The sequence below is a fragment of the Hypanus sabinus genome, chromosome 20 (genome assembly GCF_030144855.1).
Source record: "Hypanus sabinus isolate sHypSab1 chromosome 20, sHypSab1.hap1, whole genome shotgun sequence".
Classification (NCBI taxonomy): Eukaryota; Metazoa; Chordata; class Chondrichthyes; order Myliobatiformes; family Dasyatidae; genus Hypanus; species Hypanus sabinus.
This window is the reverse complement of record NC_082725.1, coordinates 38,812,969-38,833,104: the sequence shown is the minus strand read 5'-3', so window position 1 is coordinate 38,833,104 and position 20,136 is coordinate 38,812,969. Positions and strand designations below refer to the sequence as shown.

The following is a 20,136-nucleotide window of genomic DNA, read 5'->3' as shown; positions in this document are numbered from 1 at the left end:
GACAAATAATTTTTAGGTATTTGAGCTCTGCACATTTTCTAGTTGTTTCACAGTGTTACAGGTTCCAGTTTTAAGATGGCACTGGTGACGCACAGCAACTACTTGTCGGTAGCAAACAAAACAAACAAAACTACTTTATTAATCACTTGTTTCTGGTAAACGACCGTTAACCTGTAACTTCTCTTTTGGAGTTGTGCTTTTGAACCACTTGTATAACTTGGCATTTTTGTTATCTAAACTGAAGTCTCAAAGGTACAGAATTGTTCTGGCGTGGCGTGAACAGGCCAAATCGAGGGGATGGGGCCTGGGCCTGAGAGTGAGGAATGAGCCAATGTTTGTCCAGCATTGGAGCAGACTTAAGAAGTGATTCGATGCAGCAGAACTGAGGTGAGGCAAAGTCAAAGCAGCAGGACCCGGGCCCAGGCACAAGAAAAGACACAATGTTTGATCGATTTAAGCACCAGACTGAACTGGAAAGGTCGGGAACAGGCTAAATTGAGGCAGTGGGCCGGGTCTAAGAGCAAGGAATCAGTCAAAGTTTGGCCAATTTAAGCACCGGGACAGACTGAAAAGGCCAGGGTGTTAGAGCTGGAGGAGCAAGATGGTCCTCGGTAAGGTCAACTCATCTCTGCGCTGAACTGAAGCTGTGGCCTGCAATTAACTGGCCCCTAGACTGGCTGCAGTGCTGACTGGCTTCTTGGCTGTAAACTCCAGTTCTGAAATTTATTTGCTTACTTTTTATCGTTTGCGTGATTTGTTCATTTTTTGCACATTGGGTCTTCTTTTTTAATGGGTTTTATTGGGTTTCGTTGTTTTGTGGCTGTCTGCAAGGAGATGAATGTCAATGTTGTATATAGTATACATACTTTGAACTTTGTTGTTAATGTATATAGGTTAAAATTATATTACCACAAAATGCCACAGAAATAAATTTAGCATTTATCTGGTATGCAGCCAGAATTTTTAGCCTGCAATTAACTATATTAACAAGGATCACTTTTTTTTTTGACTGGTTTACAGTAATTCAGATTCAGTTATTTATTGGCACCTTAACTTGAGAAAATAATTAATTTGCAATTTTAATCAAACATGCACATACATATCTTATAAAAATTAAATAACATTATTAGCACATTACTCATTTAGGTAAAAATGGGTCAAATACAATAATTAACTTTTAAAATTTTATTAACAGACTGAGAAATGAAATAGCTTACTGTGAAGCTTGCAGGAGTATAATATTAAAAAAGAAACATTTTGAATGTTTGCCTGAAGATTTCAGTTAGTGACTAGACTTCACTTACAGCTTATTTACTTGGATTTTCAGAGAAATACTCGTGGTAGAATCACTATGGACAGTTTTAGTCAAATATTCAGTTCATTCTAACTGTTTGATTCAGCAAATTACTTGTATGGTTTAAAATATACAGAGGTTTTTAAAAATTTACTTAGCGATACAGCGCAAACCACGCCCTTCCAGTCCAATGAACTGCACAACCAAACAACCTTAGCCTAACCACAGGATAATTTACAATGACCAATTAACCTATTAACCAGAATGTCTTTGGACTGTGGAAGAAAACTAGAGCACCCAGAGGAAACCCACGAGAATGGTTGAACCCAGAGAAAATGCACAAACAATGAACTCCAGAATACCACAGGCTGTAATAATACTGCTTTCACCGTCACACTAACATAGCGCCATTTTCTCCTGCTTACTTCTTTATGTCAAGAAAACATTTAATGGTTGTCATACTGTTGATCTTGAAGTCTATTCAAATTTACAGCAAAATTCTTTCCCACAGGCAAATGTGTAAAACATTGCAGAAAACTTACTATGTCAGAATTTCCACTGCTGTTGAAGTTGGGCTTTGCAAACCTGTGAGGCATAGATAACGTTGTATGTTCCATTTTGCCATCTTTGTTCATTCGTATCCTATCCGAGCTCCATACTTCAAAGTTCGATGGCGGCAAAAATGGAGGAATAACTGCTTTTAGCTTGTCGCTGGGAAGACGAGTAAAAGGTGCACCATTTCTTAACTGAAACAGAGGGATGTCATAACGACAAGCAGAGCTGATACTTTTGTGGCTTTAGAAATATCCTGTAAAATGCACTGAAAACATTTACAGAAATTCAAAATACATAACATACTTGGTTTACAATTCTTTGTACAATACCCGAGATGAAAACTGCAATTACCAAACAGAAATTATAAAAACCCAGCTATGGCTTTTTAAAATTAATTTAACCATCTTTAAAATCAAATTGTATGCAGAACAGTATATAACAAGAATGCTCTCCATCATTTATTTTGAACATGGTAGTAATTTAGAAAAACGTTCTTTCCCATTTTGGAATTTTCTCCATTTCCCTTAATGCACTTCAGCAGGCAACAAGTATGAGGAGTATCAGTATCAAGAGTCAGCACTGAATTAAATCAGTTGAAGTATAGTTCTTTTATTTTACTCACTACACTAATATACCTCACCAATAATAGGAAGATCACCAATAAGTTTATCATTTATTTTCAAGCTGATTCAGTGATTTTCAGTGATTTTTATTATGGTTATATCAGATTCTATAGTTTCACAATGGGGAACATAATTACCAACAAATTTACCATTTAAAAAAAATCTAATTTGAATTTGCCAACAAATGAAAAAAAAATCCCAAAATAAATTTATAACCTACCATAGTTGTAAGAAGCATGTCATCTTTCTCTGTACAAATATGGTCATGTCCTTGAAATTAGATTTAAATGAACAAAAACTCGTGATGAACAGTGTTACATTTGACACCAAATCAAACATATTAAGTACAGTCAGCAGTAAGAATATATTTGTAAATACCACTTAGTCTAATAAATTAATTACCAAAATTAAGTGCTGCATATCTCTAGATGGTAATAGTATTATAGGTATTCAATGTAAACCAAGCTGTTAATTTTACCCACTGACGATATGCAGAACATTTTTACTTAGTAAGCGAACAAAGGCAGTTATGTGTAACTACACTACCTAGTCCTTCACTTTGGTGTCTCACTTAACTAAGATTCGAAAATAAAGACCTTTCAGTAATGTTCATCCCTCCTCAGATTAATAGTACTGAGGTTCACGAAAAGTAATCAAGTGGATGCAAACTACAAAGTTTGATTAAGAACTGCCAAAACTTTCATTGCATTATGTTTTGGCTTACTTCTGTATGCAATTTTATAGGTTTGATTTACATACACTGACAAACAACTACTTCATACAGGAAGAAGTTGCAGAACAATGTTTCAATAAGCCACTAGATTTTAAGGATAAGAAATGAATATTTTGTATGTTTTTTCAACCTCAGGTCAGTCAGGTCAGGTTTCTTTAAAAAACCTTAAATATTTTAGAAGGTCATAGAATTAGAGGAATGCAACATCCAAATTGTACACAGCTTCTTCAAGGTTAGTAAGAGGATTTGTTGATGATGATGATGATGATGATGATGATGATAGTAGAGGGGTAATACCAGCCAGAAGACTGGAAAAACAATAGCAATAAGCACTCCAGAAATACAAAACAATTCAAGTAACTTAACCTATATTTTGCTTTGTTTCAGATACAGGCTGGGTTTTGTTTAGCTGGAAATTACATCAATTTTTAGGATTTTTCACAAGTCATCACAGTTCTCAACATAGCCAAACACAACTGTATTAAATCTAACATGATGTATAAACATATAATTATGCTTGCATATTTGGATATAGATGTACATTCATGCTCACATGTATGTTTGTGTGTATGCATGTCTTTCCCTACATGCATTCCACTAGATGGGCAAGAATCAAACCCAAGTCACAAAGGTGAATGTGTGTTCTCACTGTATCATCCAGTTTTCAGTCATTAATTTTAGACATGTAGGTTAAAGTTTGCAAAGAAATATCAGGATGAATGGGAAAGATTTAACTTGAAAGCTTTCACAAAAAAGGGTAACTTTATTTACAGATTCTAACTAATTCCAACTACTTGTTTTCTCACTAATTTTATTTATACTTATTTAGAAATACAATGCAGAGCTAATACTAAAAGCCTATTTATTTTGCCTAACAGGTTTGCAGTGTAATAGCATTGACCTTAAATTAACAGCAGTAAATAGGCTATTCAGAGTGTAATCAAAATAAATTTAATTACAAATTTCAGGCTTTATTGTCATTTATTTAGTAGTTTGAAAATGCTTCCAAAGTAGATTAGCTCACCACTGTTGTTGCTTTTTGATGTCCAAGCCATAGAGAAATCTATATTACCCACAGATGTCAAGGCTGAATTGTTTGAATCATCCTTTGGGTTGGCTTTCATTGTAGAATCCAGTCCAATTTCAGGTTCATCTAAGAAAGGGGCAAGCCGATTTGAGGAAAAGCCTTGTCTAAGTGTCCTAGTCAGTTTCAATTTACGGAATCTGTTGGACATTCTATTCCACCAAGACTAGACACAATAAAGAGAGAGAACATTTCAAGTAGTCAGCAGTCAATGAGGACTGAAAAAAAAAATCTGTATATTTTTAAAACAAAAATCAATAAATGTCAACTGATCCACACTTCTGCAGAAGGTGAAGAAAATTTTTTTTAAATGACTTCAGTCTGGAAATATCACTTTTTAAAGATGCTGAAGGATGGAATTTACCATTTCTAAATGAATTAGTTATGCTAATTGTAGATTGCATATATGGTAAAGTTTCTTTATAATTTCAGTGCAACCTCCTTTCACAAAATTGGCTGTGTCAACATTCTGGATAAATATTTGCAGGGGTTCTAGTGCAATTCCCACAATAATAGTAGGCATTTTTAATAACAGCCATATATTTAATGTAAAAAAATCAGGAGCATCTGGAGAGTGTTTAAAGTGACTAAGTAAGAGAAGTTAATCCCAAACAAAATTATTTTTTATTAAACAGATTATGGAAACCAGTCTTTACAATGATTCTTGGTTAAATTTGCTTCAGACATCATTCAAATGTTCACGGTAGTATTGTGTGCCATCTTTAGTAAAAGTTTAAGTGGACAGACAAGGAAACTATTCATCTTAACCTTGAAAGTTAATTATTTTTTGTTTGCTTCCTTGAAGTTTATTAATCAGACCTTACTCCAGATGGAAGTCTAAATGAATTTCACACAGTCACCAACCTATAAACTAGAAATAGAAATTAATTATTAATGTCTGAAATGATTACTCATCATAATAAGACTGAACCTAATGATCTATGAACTTTATGGAAAACAGAATGCCATCTTCGGAAACCAGTGTGAAAAAAGTATAATACATAATGATTAAGTCAGTTTATATTATAAAATTTGGTAGATGTAATATTAAATAAATTCCAGGTCAGAGAAGATGATTAAAGAAAGTTTCTTCAGAAAATCTTACAAATGTTACCAAATGCACAAGAAAAATTGCATTGATCAAACTATTTTTATACCTTTAATCCCCCCTTGTCTTCTGGAGGTACAGGAAAGTTTAAGGACAGTTTACTTTTTGAGCGTGGTACCGTCTTAGATTTTGGCTTATTTCTCTCTTTATCTACTTGCATGCAGACAGATGCCAGAAGCCGCACAAGTTCTGTATCTAATGAATAGAAGAGTTTCTGATCACTTACAGCAACAAAAATAGAACTATTAACCAGATGCAACAGATGACCCCAACAGACTCACAAGTGAAGTCCTCACATGGAAGGACTGTTTGGGGCCCTGAATGATGGTAAGAGAGGAGGTGTAGGGACAGGCGTAGCACTTGGGCTTGCAGGGATAAGTGCCAGGTGGGAGATCCTTGGGGAGGGACATGTGGACCAGTAAGTCGCAGAGGGAAGTAAGTTAACAGACTGAATTAATCCTTTCAAATGTCAAATATATATTAATGAATTACCAACTTAAACAGTATTGCAACAGGACCATCAATTCCATGCATTTCTGAAAACCATACAACATTCCCTTTCATAGGTGCATAATTGGATCTGAAAACTTGCATGGTGAGCTACAAACCCTGTCTGGAAGTGTTTAAGGGGTTAAGAAGATAAAAATAAAATAAATCACATCTGTAAGGTTATCTAACCCAGATACTCCAGGTCTTGGTGAATAGAAGGATCAGCACATAAACAGCTTGTCATTAAGCATAAAACTGTCTGTCTCCCTTGGACAAAGAACTTATGGGGAGTTTTTATTTTAAATGTCAAGTTGGTAGAACTGGCAGTTACTTCAAATTCAAACTTTGTTTTATTTTGTTATTTGATACTTGAATCAGAAGGACCTACATGACAACAATTTCCAACAAAAAGACTAACACTTTTAAATAGAAATAATGTGAATCATTTTCAAACTAGCAACACAGAGAAGTACATTTCTTATTTCTAACATTTACCACAATATTTATCACAAACAAATAGTTATTTCTTGAATTTACCTGGATCATTTAGCAGCATTACAAGATCGAAGGCAGTTACACCATTCTTGGCACAGAGATTGACATCTGCTCCTTGATTCAATAAATACTTCACAACATCCTTGCTCCTTAAGAAAAGTTATGCCAAAACCAACAGTTAATAGGTGTCATAAAGCAAAATCACAAATAATTCTGAAATAAAATGCTTTCCTTTCTCAGTACTCAAATAGATTACTTTGTGATATAGCATTACAAGCGAATACATTATTAATAGAATTTCCAAGCTCAGATTCTCTGTATCTAATTTACTAATGCTTAAATACATGATGCGATGGCTCGAAGTACTATAAAGATGTAGAAATGGAAAATCCATTTTCCTTTAAAAATTGGCAATGCCAATTCAACAAATTAGTGCGATATACTTGCTGCGCTGTCAAAACTTTTTCCCATTTTGTGTTGATGCTTCATAATCATGAAAATCAAAGTAAGATTTCCCAACAACTTTGTCAAAAATATTAATACAAACATGAATATGACAGATTAAATTAAGTTTTTTTATGTACCCATGATAAGTAGCTTGCATTAAGGCTGTCCAGCCATGTACACCATCTTGCTTGTCAATATCAGAGTTCCTTTCACTAAGAAGTTGTACAAGTTCCAGCTGACCTGTCATGGCAGCAATCATTAATGGAGAGGCACCATCTGCATTAACAACATTGGCTTGACATGCATCTTCATCAAGAATCTCCTTCACCAACTGATAGCTCCCTATTTACAAACAAAGCAAATGCAGATAGAACATAGATTACAGAGCAGTTACATTGTATTTTGAAATTTTACAATATTCAAAACAGACATCTTATTGAACATGCATGATAAAAATGTGAATTTATACAGAACCGTTACAATAAAAACATTATCCCAAATCACATTACAATGGGGTGTATGTGTGTTCATGCATGCACCAGCATGTGGGATGGTTACAAAGAGGGACATTTAAGAATGGCAAATTAGAGACAGTGCTTGATAGATGGAAGTGATCAGTTTGGTTGAAAAAAAGACAAGTGTCAAGTATTAAAATAATTAAGATTTACAGAACACATAACATCAATTTTAACTGCTGTGATAAAAACTAAAAGGTTAGTGGGACAATAAAACAGGGAAGGATATAAGGCTGGAGCAGGTTGAAGTAATACAGAGGATTTCGGTTAATTAGGCCATTGGAGCAGTTGTTTATTGGGACATCTCTTAAAGAACAATAACTAATTGAGAAAATCACAGGAATTCCTTTTGTTTATTTGGGACACTGTGACAATAGACAATAGGTGCAGAAGTAGACCATTCGGCCCTTCGAGCCTGCACCGCCATTTTGAGATCATAGCTGATCAATTACTATCAATACCCTGTTCCTGCCTTGTCCCCATATCCCTTGATTCCCCTATCCATAAGATACCTATCTAGCTCCTTCTTGAAAGCATCCAGAGAATTGGCCTCCACTACCTTCCGAGGCAGTGCATTCCAGACCCCCACAACTCTCTGGGAGAAGAAGTTTTTCCTTAACTCTGTCCTAAATGACCTACCCCTTATTCTCAAACCATGCCCTCTGGTACTGGACTCTCCCAGCATCTGGAGCATATTTCCTGCCTCTATCTTGTCCAATCCCTTAATAATCTTATATGTTTCAATCAGATCCCCTCTCAATCTCCTTAATTCCAGCGTGTACAAGCCCAGTCTCTCTAACCTCTTTGCGTAAGACAGTCCAGACATCCCAGGAATTAACCTCGTGAATCTACGCTGCACTTCCTCTGTAGCCAGGACGTCCTTCCTTAACCCTGGAGACCAAAACTGTACACAATACTCCAGGTGTGGTCTCACCAGGGCTCTGTACAAATGCAAGAGGAATTCATTACTCTTGTATTCAATTCCCTTTGTAATAAAGGCCAACATTCCATTAGCCTTCTTCACTGCCTGCTGCACTTGCTCATTCACCTTCGGTGACTGATGAACAAGGACTCCAAGATCTCTTTGTATTTCTCCCTTACCCAACTCTACACCATTCAGATAATAATCTGCCTTCATGTTCTTACTCCCAAAGTGGATAACCTCACACTTATTCACATTAAATGCCATCTGCCAAGTATCTGCCCACTCACCCAGCCTATCCAAGTCACCCTGAATTCTCCTAACATCCTCATCACGTCACACTGCCACCCAGTTTAGTATCATCAGCAAATTTGCTGATGTTATTTTTTATGCCTTCATCCAAATCGTTAACGTAAATGGTAAACAGCTGTGGTCCCAATACCGAGCCCTGCGGCACCCCACTAGTCACCACCTGCCATTCCGAGAAACACCCATTCGCTTTCTATCTGCCAACCAGTTTTCTATCCATGTCAATGCCTTCCCCCCGATGCCCTGAGCTTTGATTTTACCCACCAATCTTCTATGTGGGACCTTATCAAATGCCTTCTGAAAATCGAGGTACACTACATCCATTGGATCTCCCCACGTCTAACTTCCTGATTACATCCTCGAAAATCTCCAACAGATTAGTCAAGCATGATTTACCCTTGGTAAATCCATGCTGGCTCGGCCCAATCCTATCACTGCTATCTAGATATGCCACTATTTCATCCTTAATAATGGACTCTAGCATCTTTCCCACCACCGATGTCAGGCTGACAGGTCGATAGTTCTCTGTTTTCTCCCTCCCTCCTTTTTTAAAAAGTGGGATAACATTAGCCATTCTCCAATCCTCAGGAACTGATCCTGAATCTAAGGAACATTGGAAAATGATTACCAATGCATCCGCAATTTCCAGGGCCACCTCTGTACCCTAGGGTGCAGACCATCTGGACCTGGGGATTTGTCAGCCTTCAGTCCCATCAGTCTTCTCATCACCATTTCCTTCCGAATGTCAATGTTTCATTTCCTCTGCTACCCTATGTCCTTGGCCCATCCATACATCTGGGAGATTGCTTGTGTCTTCCTTAGTGAAAACAGATCTAAAGTACTCATTAAATTCTTCTGCCATTTCTCCATTTCCCATAATAATTTCACCCAATTCATTCTTCAAGGGCCCAACATTGTTCTTAACTATCTTCTTTCTCTTCACATACCTAAAAAAGCTTTTGCTATCTTCCTTTATATTCCTGGCTAGCTTGCGTTCGTACCTCATTTTTTCTCCCCGTATTGTCTTTTTAGTTAAGTTCTGTTGTTCCTTAAAAACTTCCCAATCATCTGTCCTCCCACTCACCTTAGCTCTATCATATTTCCTTTTTTTTTAATACTATGCAATCTCTGACTTCCTTTGTCAACCACTGTGGCCCCTTTCCCCCCTTTGAATCCTTCCTTCTCTGGGGGAAGAACTGATTTTGCACCTTGTTCATTATTCCCAAGAATACCTGCCATTGCTGTTCCACTGTCTTTTCTGCTATGCTATCCATCCAGTCAACTTTGGCCAGCTCCTCCCTCATGGCTCCAAAGTTTCCCCTGTTCATCTGCAACACTGACACCCCCGAGCTGCCCTTATCCTTCTCAAATTGCAGATAAAAGCTTATCATATTGTGATCACTACCTCCTAATGGCTCCTTTACTGCGAGATAGCTTATCAAATCCTGTTCATTACATAACACTAAATCCAGAATAGTCTTGTCTCTGGTCGGCTCTCATACAAGCTGTTCCAAGAATGCATCCCATAGGCACTCTACAAACTCCCTATCCTGTGGTCCAGCACCAACCTGATTCTCCTAGTTCACCTGCATGTTGAAATCCCCCATAACTACTGCAACATTACCTTTGCCACATGCATATGTTAACTCCCTATTCAACCTGCACCCAATATCCATGCTACTGTTTGGTGGCCTGTAGACAACACCCATTTGGGTCCTTTTGCCCTTACTGTTCCTCAGTTCTAATCACACAAATTCTACTTCTCCTGACCCTATGTCCCCCCTTGCAAAGGACTGAATCTCATTCCTCACCAACAGGGCCACCCCACCCCCTCTGCCCACATTTCTGTCCCTACGATAGCACGTATACCCTTGTACATTCATTTCCCAGGTCTGATCTCCCTGCAGCCATGTCTCCGTTATCCTAACAACATCATAGTTACCCATTCGCACCTGGGCTTTAAGCTCATCCGCCTTATTTCTGACACTTTTTGTGCTGCCTAATTGGGACAGGAGCCCATTACCAAACAGTTTCTAATGAGCATCAGTTGTGTACACTTGGAGCCATCAACACACCATGCTTAGAGTGAAGTTCTTAAATAACACCAGTTTTGTGTACTTGTGTTAGGTTATCTATTTGGGCTGATGGACACCAATTCAAAATGCAGTGATAGCTGACCATTTTTTAAAATTTTGACTTCAAAAATTTTCAGACACTTGCCACAAAAAGATGACACTTTAAAAAAAAATTGCTGGATGGACCAAATTAAAACCCATCCACCCAACACCACTCATTAGCTTGACTGCAAGGGTTAACTTTTAAAAAAAACATGCAATACAGTTCATTACTGATAATTGGAGAGAAATAAACAGAAAGACAACTCAGAACTGTTTTGTTCACTGCAGTTTCAAACAATCAGGTTTAGAGATACCAGTAACGGCTGGAAGTGAAATGTAAGATTTCACTACTTCAACAGGTTAGGAACTACAACTTCCTTTGAAGGCACCAACCATCATCTGGAATGTCACAATGAAAATGGATATTTGGAAGAAGAAATTGTCAAAAGCATTGTATGAAAGTAATGAAAATGACACATCTGAACTTGAGCTAGTGATTACACAGGATGCCAGGGAAGTTACTGTTTTATTATGACACAACTTCATGCAGGAAGGCAATGAAGGTAGTCCATTATCTATACAAGGTAGCTGCACTGATTTTGTTCATTTACAGTCAACCAAAAGAACACTGCAGCATACAATGGATGAACTCCTCCATTGATAACTATTAATATAGTTTTATAGTACTCTAGCATTTGTAGTGTTCTAATTTAATCTATACTTCATTTGAATACATAATTTGTTACTCAGCTAAATAGTTGTCTGTCTTTTTTAAAAAAACATCTGAACTATTTCCAAGAACTTCAACTAATTGAGGCAGCTGCTTAATTGGGCCGAAATGTACTAGTCCAATGTGATGCGATTAATTGGTATCTACTGTATAGTGGTGTGATTTTGTGGAATTTTTCTTAAATGAATAGAATGGTTAGTGCATGGGTTACCCGATCCTTAATCTAGGCTATCATAGATGGATGATGGATAAGTAAGTTTCAAGGGAATCACAAAAAAATAAACAGTTTGAATTTTTATCTGATAAGGAAATAACATAATGAATAGTTAATTTCAAACTTGGAACTCTGTTTGTTCCAAATAGCTTTAAAATAAATCAACAATAAATATTACATGAAATTGCTTCACCAACTTCACAAAATGCATTCTACCTAATTATTCACTGTACTATTTCTCCCCCTCTTTTTGAAATACCATACTTCAGTCAGACTTACAAAGGTAGACAAGCCAATAGTAAGAATAAGCTGAAGCAGGAGGTTGCTGAAAAAGTCAGAATAGAGATTTGCAAAAATTAGAGGGGAAATCTGTAAGGTCACGGAGAGATTTGAAAATGCAAAGAACTATAAAACTGAATCATAAGTGAAACAGAGGTACTTTAATAACCATAGCGCTAATGGGGAAATGAAACTTGGTGTCCATGAAATGATGGGCACAGCTTCAAATATGCAGAAGTTAATGGCAAGGTTCAAAAAGTTATGGCTATTGTCTTCCCACTTGGAATAGTTGAGCCTGGAAAGGATATTCAAAACTAATGGTAATAGTTTTCTTCCATTAACAATATTGTTAACTTATATAGTCACTGTTTCTTTCTAAGCAATGCAAAATAAATTGCAATGCAACTCTCACCCATTTTCAGTGCATGGAATATATCAGGTCTCCTTTTCTGTTCATCTGAAAAATAAAACAGAAATATTATTAATATCCATTATCTTAAAATCAGAATTAAGATTGGTTAATGGCTGTAGTCTAGCAAATCTTCATGAGGGAAGATTTGGCACTCGCTCTCTGTGGCCATTTTACCTGCCACAGGAGATTCCAATATCATTTTGGTAGTGGTGTATATACCATCTCAGGCCAATGTCAAGCAGGCTCCAGAAGACCTGAGCAATGTAATAAACAGGCATGAGACAGCACATACTGATGCCTTCTCCATTATTTTGGGAGATTTTAACAAGGCCTACTTGAAAAAGTTACTAAATAATTAATATCAACAAATCACTTGTAATACTAGAGGAAACAACACACTGGACCACTATTACACCACCATCAAGAACACTTGCACTACTGTTCGACACCACTTTGTAAAGTCTAGTCACTTGGCTGTACTTCTACTCCCAGAGACTGAAGACTAAAGCACCAGTACTGAGGACCAAGAAGGTATGAAAAAAGAAGGCGCAGAGGTGCTTACAAGACTGCTTTGAATCAGTGGACTGTACTGTATTCAGGAATCCATCCTCAAGTCTGGACGAATGTACTGCAATTGTCACTGACTTTATTAAAAGCTGTGTAGATGAGTGTGTGCCTTCGAAAACTTAATGTACATTCCCAAAGCAACAGCTGTGGTAAACCAGGTGGTTCATAGTCTGCTGAGGGATAGATCTGTGCCATTTAAGTCCGGCAACCAGGTTCGTCTAAAAAGAACAGTCTGCAGAGGGCTATTTCAAGAGATAAGAAACAATTCTGAGCGAGGCGGAAGGAGACATCGGATGCATGGCAACTCTGGCAGGGTTTGTAGGCCATTATTTCCTACAAAGCAAAACACAACATCATGAATGGCATTGATGCTTCACTACCAGATGAGTTCAACACCCTTTTATGCTCACTTCAAAAGGGAGATTAAAACTACTGCTGTAAGGATCCCTACTGCACCTGGTAACCCTGTGATCCCTGCTTCAGAGGCCAACCTCAGGCTGTCTTTCAGGAGGGTGAACACTTGCAAGGCAGCAGCCCTCAATGGAGTACCTGACACGGCAGGGAAAATTTGCGCCAACCAACTGGCGGGGGTATTCGAAGACATTTTCAACATCTTACTGCTATGGCCAGAAGTACCCACCAGCTTCAAAAGGACAATTATCTCAATGGCTCTCCACGTGGACTTGGATCATCTGGACAATACAAATACCTATGTGAGGGTGCTGTTCACTGACCAGCTCAGCATTTTACATCATCGTTCCTACAGTCCTGATGGAAAAGCTCCAGAACCTGGATCTCTATACATCCCTCTGCAAATGGATCCTCGACTTCCTAACCGGAAGGCCAGTCTGTGTGGATTGATAATAACATCACCACTTCACTGACAATCAACAACGGTGCACCGCAGGGATGTATGCTTAGTCCACTGCTCTACTGTCTCTATACACATGACTGTGTGGCCAGACACAGCTCAAATGCTTCTATAAATTTGCTGATGATTGTTGGCAGAATCTCAGATGGTGACAAGAGGGCATTCAGGAGTGAGATATACAGCTAATTGAGCAGTGTTGCAGCAACAACCTTGCACTCAACATCAGCAAGTACAAAGAGCTGATTGTGGACTTCAGAAAGCACAAGACAAGGAAACACAAATTAATCCTCATAGAGGGACCAGAAGAGGAGAGAATGAGCAATTGCAATTTCCAGGCTATCAATATCTCTGAGGATCTAAAATGGTTCCAACATATTGATGCAGCTATAAAGAAGTCAGGACAGCAACTATATTTCATCAAGAGTATCCAGGACATCTTCAAGGAGCGGTGCCTCAGAAAAGCTGCTTCCATCATCAAGAATCCCCACCACCCAGGACATGCCCTCTTCTCAATGTTACCATCAAGAAGGAGGTACAGAAAACTGAAGGCACACACTCAGCTTAATTTCGATATTACACTACTTATCTTGATTTAACTATTTAATAAACATACTGTTTGTACTTCCCGTAATTCAGTATTTTTTGCTATACTTACCTTGTTGGAAAGTTAAAATATTTCACATGTGCCAGTGATACGTCAACTTTAAATATCCCCTCACCTTATATACATGTATTCTAGTGTCAGATATTTTGACACGCTGTCCAGTCAAGTATAGCAGAGAAATGTCTTCTCTCAGATAAATTATGATTCTCTTCCCAGAGAGCTGTTGGGATGCATTCCAAACAAGGAGATAATTGCCATCAACATATTAAACAGAATAATGGAATATGGGGACACTGCAGGAACTAGTAGCTAGGAAATGGGCCACAATTTTCATCAACTAGCAGAACAGACTTGAAGAATGAATGGACACACAACACACTGCAGATGCTGAAATCTGGGGCAATGAACAATCTGCTGGAGGAACTCAATAGGTCAGGCAGCATCCGAGGGGGTAAGAAGTTGTTGAGTTTTTCGGTTCTGATGCAGGTTTTCAACCCATAATGTCAACAATTCCTCCCCACCACCACCACCCGCCCAACCCTATTCATAGAATGTGTTTGACCGGATAGTTTCACCACCTAATGTTGCTATTGGACAACCAATAGACTACCCTTAGGCCCAAATATCAAGTTTTTATGTAATCCTATTCTGTCAAATTACAATATGATTGCACAAAAAATAATTCCACTCACAAACAGGTTATGTGTTTTAAGCAATTTGGAATCAACAATGAGGCAGTGACTCAATCTTCAAATTGGTAGCATGGGATATTTTACAATGTGGGTGTGCGAATTCACGGGTCAGTGATGCTTTGTGTTTGACTTACAATGATAATACAGCCCATGGGGTAGGGTCTAAAAACGTGGGCCAGCAGAGAAGATCTACCATTGAACTGTTACGATTACCGCAATGCATCATCCCAGCATTGGCTATTGACTTCAGAAGGAGTAGCGGACCGCACAACCCCATCTACATCGGTGGTGCGCAGGTGGAACAGGTCAAAAGCTTTAAGTTCCTCGAGGTGAATATCACAAATAACCTGACTTGGTCTAACCAAGCAGAGTCCACTGCCAAGAAGGCCCACCAGCGCCTTTGCTTCTTGAGAAAGCTGAAGAAATTTGGCCTGTCCCCTAAAACCCTCACTAATTTTTATAGGTGCACCGTAGAAAGCATTCTCCTCGGGTGCATCACAACCTGGTATGGGAATTGTTCTGCAGCAGATCGTGAACATAGCCCAACACATTACAAAAACCAATCTTCCATCCTTGGACTCACTTTACACTGCACGCTGTTGGAGCAGTGCTGCCGGGATAATCAAGGACACGACCCACCCAGCCAACACACTTCTTGTCCCTCTTCCCTCTGGGAGAAGGTTCAGGAGCATGAAGATCCGTACGGCCAGATCTGGGAACAGCTTCTTTCCAACAGTGATAAGACTCCTGAACGGATCCTGACCCGGATCTGGGCCGTACCTTCCAAATATCTGGACCTGACTTGCACCATCTTACTTTCCCTTTTCTAATTATGATTTATAATTTAAATTTTTATTATACCTACTTCGATTTGTACTTCAGGGAGCGCGAAGCGCAGAAACAAATATCACTGTGCACTCTAGCATCAATTGTTCGGTGACAAAGTATGAAGTATAAACGTGAGGGCCCACCTGACTTGGGTCTGTTACTGGTCTTTGAATCGAGGTAATTCCTCATCTCCTTCTGTTTAGCAGCGCAGGCGATTTCAAACGCAGTTACGCCTCCCGCGTTGGTTTGATTGGGGTCCGCCCCCCTCTCGATCAGCTGCTGGGCCACGCCCAGCTGACCATTGAGCGCCGCCAGCATGAGAGCACTCCAGCCGCTGGTGTGGCCCGTTTGCCCCGCTCCGGAGCCCCACTCCAGCAGGACGCGGACCGCGGCGTCGTGGCCGTGCTGCGCCGCCACCATCAGGGCAGTCAGGTCCCCCGTCGTCCGGCCGACCGTCCGTTCCTCCACCCAGCTCGGAGGCCCGACGCTGACGTCACCGCCGACGTCCACGCGGGCGCCGCTTTCGAGCAGGGCGCGCGCCAGTCCGACGTGGCCTCCCCGCGCCGCGGCCGTTAGCACGCTGGCGCCCAGCTTATTGGCCGCATTGGCGTCCGCGCCGTTCTCCAGCAGCACATTGGCCACGTTCAGGTGGCCGAAGCGGGCCGCCTGCATGAGAGGCGTCCAGCCGTAGCGGTTGCGGCTGTCCACCGAGGCCCCCTTCATGAGCAGGAACCGCACCAGATGCTCGTGGCCGTTGCCGGCCGCGAACTGTAGGGCCGAGTTGCCGTCGTCATCTGTGCAGTCCACCGGCACCTGCGGAGCCCTGAGATCCGGCTCCTCGCCCGCCTCCGCTCTCTCCTCCTCGGCTGGCTCGAGCAACCGCCGGGCGTTCTCAAAGTTTCCTTCTTCGCACGCGCGGAACAGCAGCTGGAAGGTCGGCGGAATCCCGCTCTCCATTCCTAATGGCGAGACGGCAACAGGAGCCAACTCCTCGCAGCTGCAGGCCGGCCGCTCCTCAGCGCCGAGCTGAGCAGCAATGACATCGCTTGGCTGATGGTATATCTTTTTGGAGAGTGTGCAGGAAAGCAGTACCCACAGCCAAATCTTCCTTTGGTTCTACACTGACCGCATGACTTAATTAATTTGCTCGGTCCCGGGCCGGACCATCGCGCGTCACGGATAATAGTGGAGGGGGGGGGGGAGGTTTACAAAAAAATTCACGGAATTCTTATGATTGGCAGGGCACATGACCAATCCACTCCCTACCGCCTCTCCCTCACTCCCATCTCCCTGAAAGGAGGCGGGGCTTTGGTACCCGGCAACTATTTACAAACAGAGTCTGGGTCTCGAAGACCAGCCAATCAGCGCAGAGACGGGGCGGGTTCCTATGTGGCGCCCGCGATTCAGAACAGACATTCATCAGAGCCGCAGCTGGTTTATTGACGGTGGATCATGCGTCATAATGGGATTTCGGAGACAATGCGTAATTTTCCTGTCAATCACAGCCTTAGACCAAATGTTCAGCACAGCGGGTCGTTTCTACAGATGTCAGTCCGAGTAGACTCGGCCTTCCAAAGGTTAGGATAAACACAACCGTTCAGAATAGTTTTAAGCTCAACTCAACAGTACAGAATACTGTAGGTAAAAATAAAGCAAATACTAGAAGTTCTCCGCAGATCAGACAGTATTTTGTGTAGAGAGACAAATAAGTGTTAACCTGTCAGGGTTGTAACGTTTGGTCAGAATTGGGAAAAGTTCGTCTTGCCAGTTCAACACTAAACGGTCATGAAACTACCATACGCACTGGAATTATTTGTATGTGCATAGAACGTTTAAGTAGTGTGCAGTAGCACAAGGTAAGCCTAAAATTCGGATATATAAAGAAAGCAGTTTTCCCAACAAGGAATCATGCTTTTTAGATGACAAAGACATTGTTTAAAATATAGGAAGTTGAAGCTAAGTACATTGTGTTTGATTGTATTACATAGTTGATGTGCAAGGGAAGTTTTGTGTAAAGAGAGAGACAAGAATCTCACAAATTATTCAAGGCTGGCCAAAAGATAGATAGAATTACAGGTTAAAACCAATCTTAAAAAGGCAGAGCCATAATTGAGCTATGAAATGGGTCTTTTAAGTTAGATGCCTAGATTTTAGATGTTGCATAAAAGGGAATAGAAGATATGATTCTAAGCTAAGTATTACCATATAACATAGAAACCGGTTGTTTGGCCTACTGTTAGTGCCAACCATCAAGCGGCCATTTACATTAATCCTGTACTAATCAAATTTCTTTCTCCTCAATCTGATCAACTACCAAACTTTAATAATCACCTACATGCTTGAGTAAATTTAGAGACGTCTATTTCAACCTGCAAGTAATTGAGGTGTGGGAGGAAATCATAGTACACAGAAGGAATCCAGTCACTGGAAAATATGCAAACTCTATGCAGACAGTAATCAGGGCCAAAGTAAATTTATTATCCAGGTACATATATCACCATATACTACCCAGAGATTCATTGTCAATCACAGTCAGTACATCAAAACATAATAGGGCAGCCTATTACAGGTGCTTTACAATAGTACCGGCGAGCCGGGTTGAATTCCTACCACTGCTTGTAAGGAGCATGCCTGCATGGGTTTCCTCTGGGTGTTCCAGTTTCCTATCACAGTCCAAAGGCATACTAGTTGGTAGGTTATTTGGTCATTGTAAATTGTTGGGCTAGGGTTAAATAGGGGGTTGCTGGGCAGCATAGCTCGAAGGGCAGATAGTGCCTATTCTGCACTGTATCTCAATAAAGAAATACAGTAAGTGAAAGAGTGCACACAGTATGAGCAAATAACCGATCTGCAAAAGATAAACTGCAAATACAAAAATAAAATAATAAATAAATAGAGAACATGAGATGAAGAGCCTCTGAAAGTGAGTCCATAGTTGTGCAAATAGATCAGTGTTGGGTGAGTGAAGTCATCCCCTCTGGTCTGGATTGAAGTCAGGTCAATGGAGCTGTGAGGCACTGTACTATTGAAGTTGACCTGGTATCACTCAAAGCTCCAGTCACTCAAGTCCACATGGAATAACAAACACGAGAATCTAGATACTGAAAATCCAGAGTAACATGCACAAAATGCTGGAGATACTCAACTGGTCAGGCAACCTCTATGGAAATTAATATCAGTTAACATTTTCAGGCCATTCGGTGGGGAAGAAGTCCAAGTGGGAAAATGATGGGCGAGATACAGGTAGGTGGGTGGGGGGAGGGAGGGGATAGGTGGAAAAAATAAATGGCTGAAGAAGGAGGAATCATTTCGAAAGGAGAGTAGACCATGGGTGAAGGGGGAGGAGGAGGTGATAGGTGAGGAGAAAAGAAGGGATAAGAGGGGAGGCAGACTAGGAAGGGACAAGAAAAAAGCCAGCCAATTCTGACCAAGTTTTTGTTTATTGCTTCTGTTGACTCCTTTTTTGACATATAGGGATATATAGAAAATTCTTGGTGATTGTATTAGAAAAATATACAAACCCCATTTCCAGAAAAGTTGGGATATTTTCCAAAATGCAATAAAAAAAATCTGTTATATGTTAATTCACGTGAACCTTTATTTAACTGACAAAAGTACAAAGAAAAGATTTTTAATAGTTTTATGGACCAACTTAATTGTATTTTGTAAATATACACAAATTTAGAATTTGATGGCTGCAACACACTCAACAAAAGTTGGGACAGAGGCATGTTTACCATTGTGTTACATCACCTTTCCTTTTAATAACACTTTTTAATCATTTTGGAACTGAGGATACTAATTGTAGTAGATTTGCAATTGGAAATTTTGTCCATTCTTACTTGATATAAGACTTTAGCTGCTCAAGTCCGTGGTCTCCGTTGTCTGATTCTCCTCTTCATGATGCGCCATACATTTTCAATAGGAGATAGATCTGGACTGGCAGCAGGCCAGACAAGCACACGCACTCTGTGTCTACAAAGCCACGCAGTTGTTGCCCGTGTAGAATGTGGTCTGCTGAAAAGCATGGGCGTCCCGGGAAGAGACATTGCCTTGATGGCAACATATGTCTCACTAAAATCCTAATATAAGAGTCAATGGTACCTTAACATACATGCAACTCACCCATGCCATGGGCACTGATGCACCCCCATAACATCACAGATGCTGGCTTTTGCATCTTTTGCTGATAACAATCAGGATGGTCGTTTTCATCTTTGGCACAGAGAACTGGACACCTGTTTTTTC

At 40.0% G+C, this 20,136-nt stretch overlaps 1 protein-coding gene across 1 annotated transcript in view; it reads right to left on the bottom strand.

The window, feature by feature from the left end:
* LOC132378434 (ankyrin repeat and SAM domain-containing protein 6-like) overlaps nt 1-19,444 on the bottom strand; it is a 54,969-nt gene extending 35,525 nt beyond the window's left edge. Inside the window, exons 1-8 of the mRNA XM_059945352.1 lie at nt 16,032-19,444; nt 12,327-12,371; nt 6,966-7,170; nt 6,424-6,530; nt 5,447-5,592; nt 4,230-4,455; nt 2,693-2,742; nt 1,837-2,040 (exon numbers count right to left, since the gene is read on the bottom strand). Of these exons, the coding sequence (XP_059801335.1) occupies nt 1,837-2,040; nt 2,693-2,742; nt 4,230-4,455; nt 5,447-5,592; nt 6,424-6,530; nt 6,966-7,170; nt 12,327-12,371; nt 16,032-16,845 (1,797 nt within the window). The 5' untranslated portion in view covers nt 16,846-19,444. The remainder of the gene's footprint in view (nt 1-1,836; nt 2,041-2,692; nt 2,743-4,229; nt 4,456-5,446; nt 5,593-6,423; nt 6,531-6,965; nt 7,171-12,326; nt 12,372-16,031) is intronic.
* Between the last annotated feature and the right edge of the window lie 692 nt (nt 19,445-20,136).